Genomic DNA, 13,584 nt, shown 5'->3' on the forward strand with positions numbered 1-13,584 from the left:
TGGGAGCTGTCCAAGACTCGTAGTGCTGAAAGGAAGAGCTAATGGAAAAAGCACAGATGTACACAACTGATGAAGCCTTTCACTTCAGGCTGCCTTTCCTGCCATAACCCAGGCACTAAAATAGCTCCAAAATTGATAAGTAATGGCAACCACTGCTGGAGGACAGGGAAGACCTGTTAGCCCCTCAAACTCACCATGATCCCAAGTATCACTGAAGCCAAATTCCCAACCCAAGACATCAGAAGGGAACAAGGTCCCAGGCAATACAGAATTGTTAGCCTAGAGTCTAGTGAAATACCTATTTTATGGTGTATGTTATCACTCTTGTCTGATCCCTCTCTGAGCCCCTATTCTCCGAGCTACACCCAGAGCCCTGCATTCTCCGGTGATATCACAATTCTGCTACAAGTCTGTCCTCGGTGTGACCCCTGATGTCCTTCAAGAGCTGAGCCTGTCAACAATCACCTTCATCCTTCCCTCCCCTCATTCCCCAGACATTCCAGATGTTCCATCTATTTAACCCCCCATACCAGGGTGTCAAAGGCAACCATGGGGGTGGCAGTGGGAACAAGCATTCCAAACAAAAGGAACAGCATCTGCAAAGTCCTGTTCCTCTGGCAAGAGCTGCCTCAGGTATCACTTCCAACAGAGGACACCTCTGACTGTCTACCTCTCCCCGGTGCCAGGTACCCCCGATATCTGTGATACCTCCGTGTCCAGAATGCGATTCTACCTCATCACTCCATGTCTTAGTCTGTTCCTGCTGCCATAGCAAAATACCACAGACTGCATAATCTACAAAGATTAGAAATGTTTGGCTCACAGGTCGGGAGGTCAAGATCAAGGCACCCACAGATGTGGTGTCTGGTAAGTGTCCACTCTCTGATTCCAAGACCGTACCTTATTGCTACATCCTCCAGAAGGGACGAATGCTGTGTTCTCGCATTGTGGAAGAGTGGAGGGCCAGGCAGCCAAGGTCCTCTTTTATGGAGAATTAGTCCCATTCATGAGGATAGAACCCTCATGACAATCACTTACTTCCGAAAAGGCCCCACCTTTTCACCACCACCACAACGGGGATGAGGTTTCAACATGAATTTTGTAGGGACACATTCAGACCACAACATTCAGACAAGAAAAGAAATTACCCTGCAATGCCTTCCCCCGGGGAAACTAAGCCAGCGCTTTATGATGTTTTAATCATGTTGTATCACTAGCATCTATCTGTCTGTGACCAAGTAAAAATAAAATGAGCCAGGTGTGTGCCTAAGGACTTGGCCGATAGAGGCTGGTATGTACGAAATAATAGCTAACCTTCATGTGACTGGCGCTCGCTTAGTGTTTTATGTATGTTAACTCATTAAAACGATATGGTAATCATCAAAGCCACCCTGAGGTAGACATCTTTGTTATGCCCACTTTACAGAGAGGCCAAGTGAGGCACAGGGAGGTTAGGAGAGCCAGAAAGCAGCACAGCAGGGACTGCAGTCCATGCAGTCTGGCTTCAGAGCTCATGCGCTTGTCCATTTTCACCATCTGTCTAAGAAAGGGCCCTGGAGGTGGGAGAGGCCATACACTTCTCCTCTAGAGGCAGGAGGATGCTCAGTGTCAATGTCGACTTGGTTATCAGCATCAGCAGAACCTAAACCTTCTGCCAGGGTTATCCTGGGGAACTTAGGCATCCAAAGCCTACCCACACCCAGATGCAAGGGTACTAAGCCCCAGCCTTGGCAGCAGAAATTGGCAGAACTGTATCCTCAGAACTGGGGATGGGTCGCCTGGGGGCTCTTTCCCTTTGTCCCCTCTGCCAGCCCCACCCAGCCCCTGACCCAGCTGCCAAGACCCTGCCTCCCTCCCCCCTGCACCTGGCTCCCCTGGCAGACAGCCCCAGACCCCTCGCAGAGGATGAGCCTCCCCAAGCTCTGAGCAGCTGCCAGGCCTTGCTGGAGCCCGGCAGGCATCTTCTGGGCACCACGTGCCACCCCGCTAGGCCTGGCGTGCCAGCAGTTCCGCATTAGGTTGATGGCCCCGCACAGCCCATGGAGCTGCTATTTTTAATTTAATTGGAGAGTCAGAGGAGAGAGATGGTACCCAACAAGGGAGTTTTAAAAGCTTTGGGGGTGGGGGAGGGGGGAGAAAAAGTGAAGAAAAGTTCATAATTATATACTAGGCAGCCAGATTTGATGCTTGAACAGAAAGGTTAAATGTTACATTCAGAATGAAATGAGGAAAAGGGTTCTGATGACAGTTGCCCAGAGCTAAATAAGGAAAGAAAATGTCCCTTGCCCATCTCCCCTCCAGGCCCTCCTTTCCCTTGTCCTACATTTCTAAGCTGCCCCCACTTCTGCCTTTTAAGGCTCAGGTGTGTACAAACACAGGAGTTTCAAGTGCAAAGATTGCTGCCCAGGGTGCCCACATCTCGACTGCTATCCAAAAGCAGCTTTCACAAAAGCCTGGGAAAATCAATACATCTGCATCTCAGGCCAAGGGAACCAAGAAGGCACAGAAAGCTAAGAAGGCAGCCTGCCACTGTCGGTGATAACACAGGCTTTAGTACGGACAGACGTAGATTCAAAGCTCTCCTCTGCCAAGGAACGAACATTGTGGATCAGCTATGTTACCTCTTTCAGCTACCTCCAAGTAATGAGCCAAACAGAAATCTGCTGGACGACAACTTTCTAATAGCAAGTGACAGACCCAGATGAGACACTCTCTTCATGCTTCCTTTTCCTGCAGGAAATATAGGGGGTGATGCCTGGAGCTGCCACAGCCATTTTGTGACCACAACCCAACAAGCCTACACACTGAAGGTGGAGAAATGGAAAGATAAAGAGAGACCTTGGTGCTGTAGATTTGACACTGTTCCCCTGGAGTGTCTACTTGTTGCCTGAGACAAATAAATCTGTTTTGGCCACTTTTAGCCTAGTGTTCTAGGCATGCTGAATCCATTCCTAACTCTGACAAATCATGATTAGCTTGAACTTGAGTGTGAACTTAAACAAGTGCTTAACATCGCTAATCTTTGGTTTTCTTATTTGCAAGTGGGGACAAACATCACTCATTTCACAATGTGCACGTGAGGATTAAATGTGACTCCATTTGTAAAACTCTCATCACAATGCTTGGCAAGTGATGGTAGCTGCCATTGTTATCAACACTTCTGTTTAATAGGCGAGTGACATCAACTTAAAAACTTGAAAGTCATTTCTCTTACCTCAGTAGCACATCATAGCTTCACAGTGAGTTCTCATCCCCTATCTTAGCTTGTCTTCAACCCCAAATCTCTGACAGGAGGTGGTTATTACTTCCTATTTTATACTTGATAGACTCAAAGAGGTTAAATGACTTGCCCAAGGCAGCTCAGTTCGTGATAGGGCCACCCTGAAACTCAACCTGACACCAAGTCTGGGGCTTGCACCAGGCTGGTTCTGAGTTGGTCTAAGAATTCTTATTCCAGGCTCCTACTCTTTTCCCTGGGGACTGCTGATGCTTCAACTGTGGGAGCAAACACATGAGAATATGGCTCACGTATTCAAAGACAAGGTGAGCTGGACTCTGCCCTCCAAATCTTCTTCTACTTGCCCTGAGACATCTGGGTTCCTTGAGCTCCAGTCTTCCAAACTACACTTGTTACTCTATTCCAGCTTTTAACATTAAGGAGCCAAGAATCCCTTTCAGAAACCGCTGGATAACACTATGGTTGAGAGCCCAGGCTGGGTTCAAACCCCAGTTCTGGCACTTAACAGAAAACACATTTCATTAAATGAATTGTATATTGTGGCTCCTTTCTCTGTATTAGTCAGAGTAAGCAAAAGAGTTGCTGTAACAAACAGCCCCACACTCTCAGTGGCAGAACATAGATTCCTCATGCCACAGGCTAGTGTTGGTGGGGTTGGGCAGGGGTTTCTGTTCCACCCAGGCACTCAGGCTTCTTCCATCTGCAACTCTTGCCACCCCCTAAGGCTTACACATCCTCCCCATTGACCTATCCCGCAGGCTGTGAAGGGGTATTTTTAAGGTCAGGTGCATGCCAAATGGGCCAGAACTCAGCCACCTGGCCCTATATAACTGCTGAGGACTTGGGAGCATTGCCTCAGTGTGCCATTGAAGGAGAGAACACAGTTACTGATGGTCCCTAGCAACCTCATCTCAGTCCACTCCATTGAAAGTGGCCATCCCTCCACCTCCAGATCACATGACCGTGTCACATTTGATTCATTTCATTCATCATCATCAGAAATATTAACGTATGTACTGTCTACAATAGATCCCACAGGATGCTGTAAGCTGGAAACCAGAAACCTTGTACATCTTTCTCACCTCAAGTCCCCAGTGTCCAGCACAGCTCCTAAAACATGGTAGGTACTTGAATATTCATCAGATATATACCAAACAAATACAAGAAAGAAGGAAAACTTTCAACAGAATATTGGGACACCTGGGATGGATGGATAGAATGTGGCAGTGGAAGAACACAGGGTCCAGACCCTTGCCTATTTGGCTCAGTGGCAGCCACTGTTCACAGGCCCCAGACACCTCAGAGACTGCCCTGGCCCCTACCTGGCTCTCTCACACTTATACTCCCTGAGACTCCCCAAGGGGCCGCCCACCCTATCCCCATCCATCACAGGAGCCAGCGCTGCTTCCAAACAAGTTGTTTATTTGCAGATATAAAACAAGGTCCAACCACGGGTGGCAAGGGCATCCCAGGCTCACCTGCAGCAATGCCTCCCTGGCCAGAAAGGGCCTGTAGGACCAGAAATGTCAACTCTTCCCCATCCCCTAGTCAAAAATAATTGGGACTCCTAGCAGAAGCGTTACCCCAGTTAAAACCTACTCAACCAAGAAGAATGAGACAAACCAAGTGAAATGTCAATGAAAAACCAGTGGCTCTCGGGCATGGAGATGGCAATCAGCCACTCATACTCCAATGACAGGCCACCCTGGAAAAACCGTTCCCTGCAGAGTTTCCAAGGATGACATCTTGTCTTTCCCCTTGGGTAGGTCCCACTCTTGCAACAAGATAAAACCTTAGAACCTAAAAAATACACTTATGCCCCCAGAATTCCAAAGCCAGCTCACCCCACCTCACCTCATTCTACCACCACCCAGAACATTTTGCTAAAATTAATCTGCCTGTGCCCATCTAACAGGAGCCCATTCTCAGGAGACAGCCAGTAGGGTCACATCCTCCTATGCTCACCATACTCCTCTCGGGACATCCACTCAGACTGGTAGGTAGAAAGGTGAGCCACCACGGACGCTCCTAGCCAGACACTGAAGTTTCTATTGGAACCCGCCCAGACTGTGGCCTTGGTGGAGGAGACACGATCCCCCATCAGCTCCCTGAACAGGCGCTTTGTGAACCCGGGATAGAGGGTGTTGCCCCCGCAGGCCATCACATGGGAGACCAGCAGGGGGCGCAGGGAGATCTCGCAGGACTCCACGGATTCCACGATGGCCCGTGGGATGCTGGGCCCTGGCTGCTCGAACACCTGCGGGCTAAAGAACATCTCAGGAGCCACCCGCTGCATGGGGGTCAGCTCCACGCGGGAGCCGTCTGGGAGCTGATAGGTGTTGCTCTCATCCAAGCCACTCTTCTGCCTCTCACGAAAGTCCAGGGCCTCCCCCAGATTCTGCGGCACGTAGCACTTGTTCATCTGAGTAATGGCGACCGTCTCCAGCTGAAACAGGCTGCGTCTATCGCAATCTTCCTTAAAGAGGCTCTTGAGGAGATAGGCGGAGAGATCCTGGCCGGCGAACTCCAGCGTCTTGCCACTGGCGGGCAAGGGGCGGCCCTGGTGAAAAGGCTGCACGCGGGTCAGGCCGTAGCCAGAATCAACCACCACTCCGGTCAGGAGGCCAGAGGCATACAGGGACATCTGCAGCTGGTCAGCCAGGAGAACGGATGGGACATGCAGCAACTCAAACAGGATCTGCAACAAGGGAGAATTCACTCAGTGCATTTCCCCCAGCCTGCTCAGTAGTCAAAGCTGAAGTCAGCACAGAGCCACGTCCTCAGGGGACTCTCGGGCTGCTCCAGGATGCTGCGCCCAGGGACCCTGGAGCTCATGCAGTGAGGATAAAGCAGCAGCTCTACAGGATTAGAAGGGGAGCTGGGTTTGCCCTCAGGAGCTTGTCTGGTCATGGCCGTTCAGAAGATCACTTTGGTGGAGAGGTGAGAAGAGCTCTGTGGCTGCAAGAAATGGTTCTGGGACTGGCTGCAGGAGGGACATGGCCACGGGTCATATGTGCAGCCTGAACCGCCTCTTTAGAAGAAGGAAGAACAGATTAGAAAAGAAACAAGTGTTGCATATTCACCACTGCCTCCAAAAAGTGGAGGAAGACTAGAAAGACAGACAAGAAAGATAAGACAGACAAGAAAAAAGACAAACGGGTAGAAAGAATGAAAAAGGAAAGAAAATGAAAGAGAAAAGGAAAAAAGGGAAAGATGCTCACTGCCTGGGAGCAAAAGCCTTATTTATTCTTTTTTTTTTTTAATAAAAACCTTACAAACGTTAAGACAAACCTGGAATTTGGATATTTAGGGTTTGCCAGAGACCCTGGGCTGGTTTTCTCCCCCTGCCCCTCACCCCCTGAATCTTTACAAAGTCTCCCTGCCCCCCATTCCTCAGCTCTGGCTGCCTTCCCAAGGTTCTAATCCCATAGAAGCAGAAAGATCACAATAGTCAACCCTTCTGTGGCCCCAGCCACTTACCGCTTCAAGCCCCCACAAGCCTGTCATCTCCCCTCAGTGGGAGGGGGCTCTCTCTATTATTACTCTCAGAAAATTGTCCCCCCACCAGCCATTTCACAAAATAGCAGCCAAGGTCCTCTTTTTCAAATAGAAAATCAGATATGACTCCCCCATTTAAAACTCTCCATTTAAAACTCCCCAGGAACTTCCTATTCACCTAGAGCAGTGGCTGGCAAGCATTTTCTGTAAAGGGGATAGACAGTAAGGGTTGCCAAATTCAGCAAATAAAACTACAGGATGCCCAGTTACATATGACTGTCAAATCAATAATAAATAATACTGTAGTGTAAGTATGCCCCATGCAATATGAAACATAATTAAATACTAAGACATTATTTGTCATTTATCTGAAACTCAAGTCTAACTAGGACATCATGCATTTTATTTAACAAATCTACGATAGTAAATATTTTAGCCTTTAACTTGATGTATGGTCTCAAACAGTCTCTGCTGCAACGACTGAACTCAGATGCGGGAGTATGAAAGCACGCTCTGCCAAACCCTAAATATCAGAATTCCTGTTTTGTCTTGATGTTTGGAAAGTTTTTATTTAAAAAATAATAATAGGGCTTTGTCTACCAGGCAATAAGCATATTTTCTTTTTTCTTTCCTCCCCTTTCTGTCTTACACGACATATAAATGAATGCGTGTGGCTATGTTCCAATAAAACTTTATTTACAAAATAGGTGGTGGGCCGGATTTGGCTCACTGGGTTGCCAATCCTTGATTTAGAGTAGAATCCAAGCACTACCCACAGCCTACCAGGCCTACAAGGCCCACCCTCCGCCAGCCTCACCATCCTACTTGCCTCTTGCCACTCTTGCTGCTGAAATCACCTCCGTCAGAGAAGCCCTTTCTGAGTACTCTCTTCAAACAGGTTCCCCACCCCAACAGTCCACCATGATCCCATTTCATTACGGTTCTAGAACTCATCGCTACCTGGAATTATTTGTCAACTCCTTCATGGAAGCTCTACTGAGGGCCAGAACATGGCCTATATATCAGCAATTATGGAATCCATAAGCAAATAATCCCACGTCTTTCTCCCTGGTAACAACCCCCTTTCCACCGAGCACTTTGGTTGCTACATGTCCGTCTGCAGGTGGGGCCTCCATGAGCTCCCTTGCTTAGAGGCACACCAGGCACCCACTAGGCTCTTGGGAAATGTTTGTGGGGCAATTTGTTGGTTTCTATTTTTTTTATTTTTTTATTTTTATTTTTTTTTTTTGAGACAAGGCCTTGCTCTGTTGCCCAGGCTAGAGTGCAGTGGCATGACCTCAGTTCACCCTATTCTCAACCTCCCAGGCTCAAGTGATCCTCCCACCTCAGCCTCCCAGGTAGCTGGGACCACAAGCATGCACCCTACGCCTGGCTAATTTTTGTATTTTTTTATAGAGACGGGATCTCACTATATTGCCCAGGCTGGTCGTGAACTCCTGGACTCAAGCGATCTGCCCACCCGCCGGGGACTCCCAAAGTGTTGGGATTACAGGCATAAGCCACCACACTCAGTTGGCAATTTATCTTAAAAAGCACAATTCCTGGTGCCCAATCAGTCCAGACATAGTGTCAGTCTGTTTCCCGCTCCCGAGTGGGAGCAGCCCCCGGAAGGCCTCACCTCCAACATCTTCTTTCGGTCCGCAGGCTCCCTCAAGGGGGTCTCTGTGATGATCACAGGGGGGACCTCGTGCTCCCGTTTGTGGTTCTCCAACACAAATGACCAGAGGTACTGCACGCCCTCCCAGTTGAGGATGCGGCCCCGCTCGATGGGGTAGCTAAAGGTATCAGGATGGCAAATGTCGATGCCCAGGCTCACGCGCCTCCGGGCGTAGCTGGGGCCAGGGTTCTCCTTGCACGGTAGGTAGTTCACGATGTTCGGGAAGACCATCTGAGGCTCATTCCAGCCAGCCGTGCCAGCCTTCAAAAAGCCAGACCCGTGGTCAATGATAACGGTTCTTGCAGCCATGGCGGAGGCAGAGGTGGGTGGGACCTGTGGATGCAAAGGATGGGGTTAGTTGTGCAGACAGCCTACACCACCATAAGCAGCTTCCCCCTCCACCCAACAGTCAAACCTCAGGGCTTCCCCTGAAGCTTGTCCACTGACCCCTCCAAGCCTTTGCACAAGCCATTACCTGAGCCTGGAACACTCTCCCCATCCCAAATTCCCAATCACCCTACAAGGCTCCCTTAATGGGCCACGTCCAGGAAGTGGCACCCACCCCTCCTGCCCACTCAAGCTTCTCCCGCTGCACTCTGCACACACATGTATCCTGAGGAGAGCACTCCTGCCCCATGATCCAACTCTGCAAAGATTACTCTTTGTAGACTCAGCAAGAAGCTTGCCACTTGGGAAGTCCTTGTAGACATTAGCTGCCTAATTAGAGGGCACAAGGAACATGAAACATCAGCCTCAGAGCCACCACCTTCAGTAATAACAATGTCATAGCAACAGCAGCAGAAGCAGGCGTTGTATCAGTGAGCATGGCAGCAGCTGCAGGGACCATTTCTGGAGAACATACCCTTTCTCCAGTACCACAAGGAACACTTTGCATGTTAGGTTGGACTAGGTAAAACTGCCATTTGTGTCTGTGAAAATGGTCAGAGATCAGCAATTTCACATGGTTTCACCTGATACATGGACTCATTTAATATCTGCCACAATGTATAAGGCAGGTGATGTCCACTTTATAGATGAAGAAACTGAGGCACAGAGGGGTAAGATTACTTTCCCAGGGGTATACAACTAACAAAAACAGAGTTAAGAGTCAAACACAAGCCAGACTGCAAAGGCTATGTCCTGAGCATCAAGCATGAGAGGCATCAGGCATCAGGTGTTAAACATGAGCTAAGCATCTAACACCTGATAAGGGAGATGATCAGGAAGATTCCATGATTGTGGTTAGTTTCTTCACCTGTAAAGTGGGGAGAACAACAGCCCCCCCTGCTGAAAAGGTAGCTATGGTCACTACCTGATGTCCAAACTTACTAAAAAGCTACAGTAGCCAAGACAATGTGGGGGTTACTGGTAAAAGAATAGTCAAGGCCAGGTGCGGTGGTTCACGCCTGTAATCTCAGCACTTTGGGAGGCCAAGGCGGGCAGATAACCCTGACGTTAGGAGTTCAAGACCAGCCTGGCCAACATGATGAAACCCCATCTCTATTGAAAGTACAAAAATTAGCCGGCGTGGTGGCGCACTTTTAATCCCAGCTACTCGGGAGGCAGAGGAACAAGAATGGCTTGAAACTGGGAGGCGGATGTTGCAATGAGCCAAGATTGCACCATCACACTCCAGAATAGGTGACAGAGTGAGACTCCATCTCAAAAAATAAATAAATAAAAATTTTTTTAAAAAATAGTCACATAGATCCATGGAACAGAAAGTCCAGAAACAGGCTCACACACAAAACAAGTGTTGTTTGATCTTTGACAAAGTCCCAAAAAATAATTAAATGGAGAAATGATAGTCTTTACAACAAATAGCAAAGAACAATTGGATGTCCATATACAAAAAAAAGAACCTTAGCCTATACCTCACACCTTATAAAAAATGAACTTAAAATGGATCATAGAAATAAATGTAAAACCTGAAATCATAACACTTCTAAAAGAACACCTAGTAGGAGAAACCGTGAAGGCAAAGTTTCCTTAGAACATTAGAAGCCTGACCCACAAAAGAACAAATTGATAAACTGGACTTCATCACATTTAGGAACTTTTGTCCTTCAGAGACGCTATTTACTATAAAGAGAATGAAAAGACAAGCCACAGACTGGGAGAAAATACTTACAAATCATATATTTAATACAGAACTCTCAAAACCCAGTAATAGGAGAAACAAGCCAATTTTTTTTAAATGGGCAAAAGCTTTGAAGAGTCACTTCACCAAAGAAGATAGATGGATGGCAGATAAGCACATAAAAATGTATTCAGCATCATTACTCATTAGGGAAATGCCAGTTAAAATCACAACAAGATATTTCTATGTACCTACCTATCAGAATGACTGAAATTAAGGACCAGCCTTACCAAGTGCTGACAAGGAAGTGGAGAAATTGGAAATCTCATGCATGGTTGGTGGGAATGGAAAATGGTGTGTCAGTTTCTTAAAAAGTTCAACATACTTTGGGAGGCCAAGACGGGCACCTGAGATTGGGAGTTAAGAGACCAGCTTGACCAACATGGAGAAACCTCGTCTCTACTAAAAATACAAAAAATAAAAAAAGCCGGGTGTGGTGGCGCATGCCTGTAATCCCAGCTACTCGGGAGGTTGAAGCATGAGAATCTCTTGAACCCAGGAGGTGGAGGTTGCAGTGAGCCGAGATCGCACCATTGTACTCCAGCCTGGGTGACAAGAGTGAAACACTGTCAAAACTCTGTCAAACTCCACCCAAAAAAAAAAAAAAAAAAGGTTCAACATACACCTACCATATGACCTGCACTTCCCCTCTTAGGTATTTAACTCAAGGGAAATGAAAACGTACCTTAACACAAACACCTTTATGCACATACATATAGTAGCCGGAGAGCCTTATTCCTAATGGTCAAAAACTAGAAACAACCCAAAGCCCTTCAGCTAGGGAATGGACAGACAAATCTCCATTCAGGGGAATACTACCTGGCAACAAAACAGAATGAACAACCGATATGCATCATAACATGAATACATGCATAAATCTCAAATGCCCGAGGCCGAAAGAAGCCAGACCCTAAAGACAACAAACCGTATGACTCCATTCCCGTGACATTCTGGAGAAGGTAAAACTATAAGGACCAAAATCAGATCAGTGGCCACCGGCTGCCAGGTGGTGAGAGAGGATGACCAGAGGGGGCATGGCAGAATCTGGGGCCGTGACAGAACTATGCTATATCTTGTTTGTGGAGCTGGGCACACTTCCGTATGCATTTGTCAAATTCCCACAACTAATTCTTTCTAGAGTAAAAACACAATGTTTTTGAGACAGGATCTTGCTCTTGCACAGGCTGGAGGGCAGTGGCACGATCATGTCTCACTTCAGCCTCAATCTCCTAGCCTCAAGCAATCCTCCCACATCAGCCTCCTGGGTAGTTGGGACTACAGGTGCAAGCCACCCACACCCAGCTAATTTTCCTAGGCAACAGCCTGGGCTGGTCTCAAACTCCTGGGCTCAAGCAATCTGCCCACCTAGGCCTCCCAAAGTGCTGGGATTACAGGTGTAAGCCAACACATCTGGCCCTAGTGGAAAAAAAAAAAAAAGAAAAAAAGGGAAAAATGCAGCGGGTATGGGGGTGTGGTAATATTCGATGAAAGGTGTATGAACTCATCTTGCAGAATACAAATTGTCAGACAGACTGGGTACCTAGACTATACGTGGGTGCTTCCCGTAAGACAGGCCTCCAGAAAGGCAGCTCAGGCCGAAGGCAGCATTCTGGGGTTGTGGCTCCCCCAGCTATCTGCTCGGCTCCGTTTCTGGACAGCAGTTGCATCTATCCATCACTACTGAGCATGACAACCATGGCCTGGCCCTGGCCAGCGGCTCCCTGCTGTCACCAGCCGTGGGGCAGAGAACAGGCTTCTCTGCCTTTAATCAGCTCTGACATAGACCCGGGGAGAGCCGAGAAGGAGCGTGGAGATGGAGCTGCGGTGGCCCGGCCTCCTGCCTCGCCTCCTGGCAGGTTGAGTGATGGATTCCTCACACTCCATCATCCAGAGTGACCGAGAACTGGCTGCCTGCATGACATTCCGGGAAGCGGGCTCTGCTGCTGACAAGGCCCTCTGCATCAGACAGCAGGTGACTGATACATGCTTCTTGGCCCTGGCACGTGGAGTCATGGGAGACACTGGCAGAGTGATCTCCACCGGGGCTGTGAACAAAGTGCGCATGGCAGGGGTAGGGGATGGGAGAGGACTCCAGGTTGGTGGCCCAAGTGACCTGGCCTGGGAGTAGGAGGGTGGGAGGCAGGGGCCATCCTTCCCCTGGCACATGACTGTAAAAGAAAGTCTGGATGGCTCCAAGGAGCCAGCTTTCAGGACAGAGATAAAATCCGTATATGCAAAAGCATTTTTACTGAGCCACCAATTCTACAAATTCCCATAAGCATCTACCTAGGTATAAAACCTGTTCTAGGCTGGCACGATTTCTCCCCTTCTGGAGTTTACATTCTAGTAAGAACGAACGTCCATAAGCACCAAAACAAACACAGCATGCCAAGGAAGATCAGTACAGCAGAGAAAAAGAAAACCTGGTAAGGACAGGGAACTCAAGAGGCACAGAGGCACAATGTTATTTTCAGCAGAGCAGTCATCAAAGGCCTCCCCTAGGGTGACATCTGAGCAGAAAACTGAATGAAGTGAGGGAATAAGGCACATGAATACCTGGAAAAGCATTCCGCCCCAAAGGAACAGCAAGTGCAAAGGCCCTGAGGAAGACAAGGTCAGGTGAGTTCTAGGATCAGCCAGGAGGTCTGTGTAGCAGGGACACGGTGAGTGGAGGGAGGATACTGGAGATCTGAGAAGGGCCTTGTAGACCTTTGTATCATGCTTGCAGATGTAGGAGGCCACTGGGGGCTTGGCCAGAGGAATGGCATGATCTGACTTCACTTGTGAAAGGATCATTTTGGCCAACAGAAAGGACAGACTGCAAAGAGCAGAAGAAAGATTACAGAAGGTGAAAGGTGTGGGTAGCCTGCGATAAAGGGGTGGCCAGGAAGAGGGTGCAAGGTGATCAGATTCTGTATATACCTAAGTAAGGCAGATAGACTGAAATATGAGACCAGGAGAAGAATGAAGGAAGACACCACAATTTTTAGCCTGAAAAGCTAGAAGAATAAAGTATCCATTTACTATGAT

The 13,584-nt window shown here is 48.2% G+C and overlaps 1 protein-coding gene across 2 annotated transcripts in view; it reads right to left on the minus strand.

Annotated features, from left to right (window-relative positions):
- Positions 1-4,640: 4,640 nt before the first annotated feature.
- The window catches only part of ACTL8 (actin like 8), a 73,835-nt gene continuing 64,891 nt past the window's right edge, over positions 4,641-13,584 (minus strand). For both annotated transcript variants that reach the window (XM_001090405.5, XM_077972309.1), the window contains exons 2-3: positions 8,376-8,747; positions 4,641-5,936 (exon numbers count right to left, since the gene is read on the minus strand). In XM_001090405.5, the coding sequence (XP_001090405.1) occupies positions 5,184-5,936; positions 8,376-8,723 (1,101 nt within the window). In that variant the 5' untranslated portion in view covers positions 8,724-8,747 and the 3' untranslated portion in view covers positions 4,641-5,183. The remainder of the gene's footprint in view (positions 5,937-8,375; positions 8,748-13,584) is intronic.

This window comes from Macaca mulatta, chromosome 1 (assembly GCF_049350105.2).
Source record: "Macaca mulatta isolate MMU2019108-1 chromosome 1, T2T-MMU8v2.0, whole genome shotgun sequence".
NCBI lineage: Eukaryota > Metazoa > Chordata > Mammalia > Primates > Cercopithecidae > Macaca > Macaca mulatta.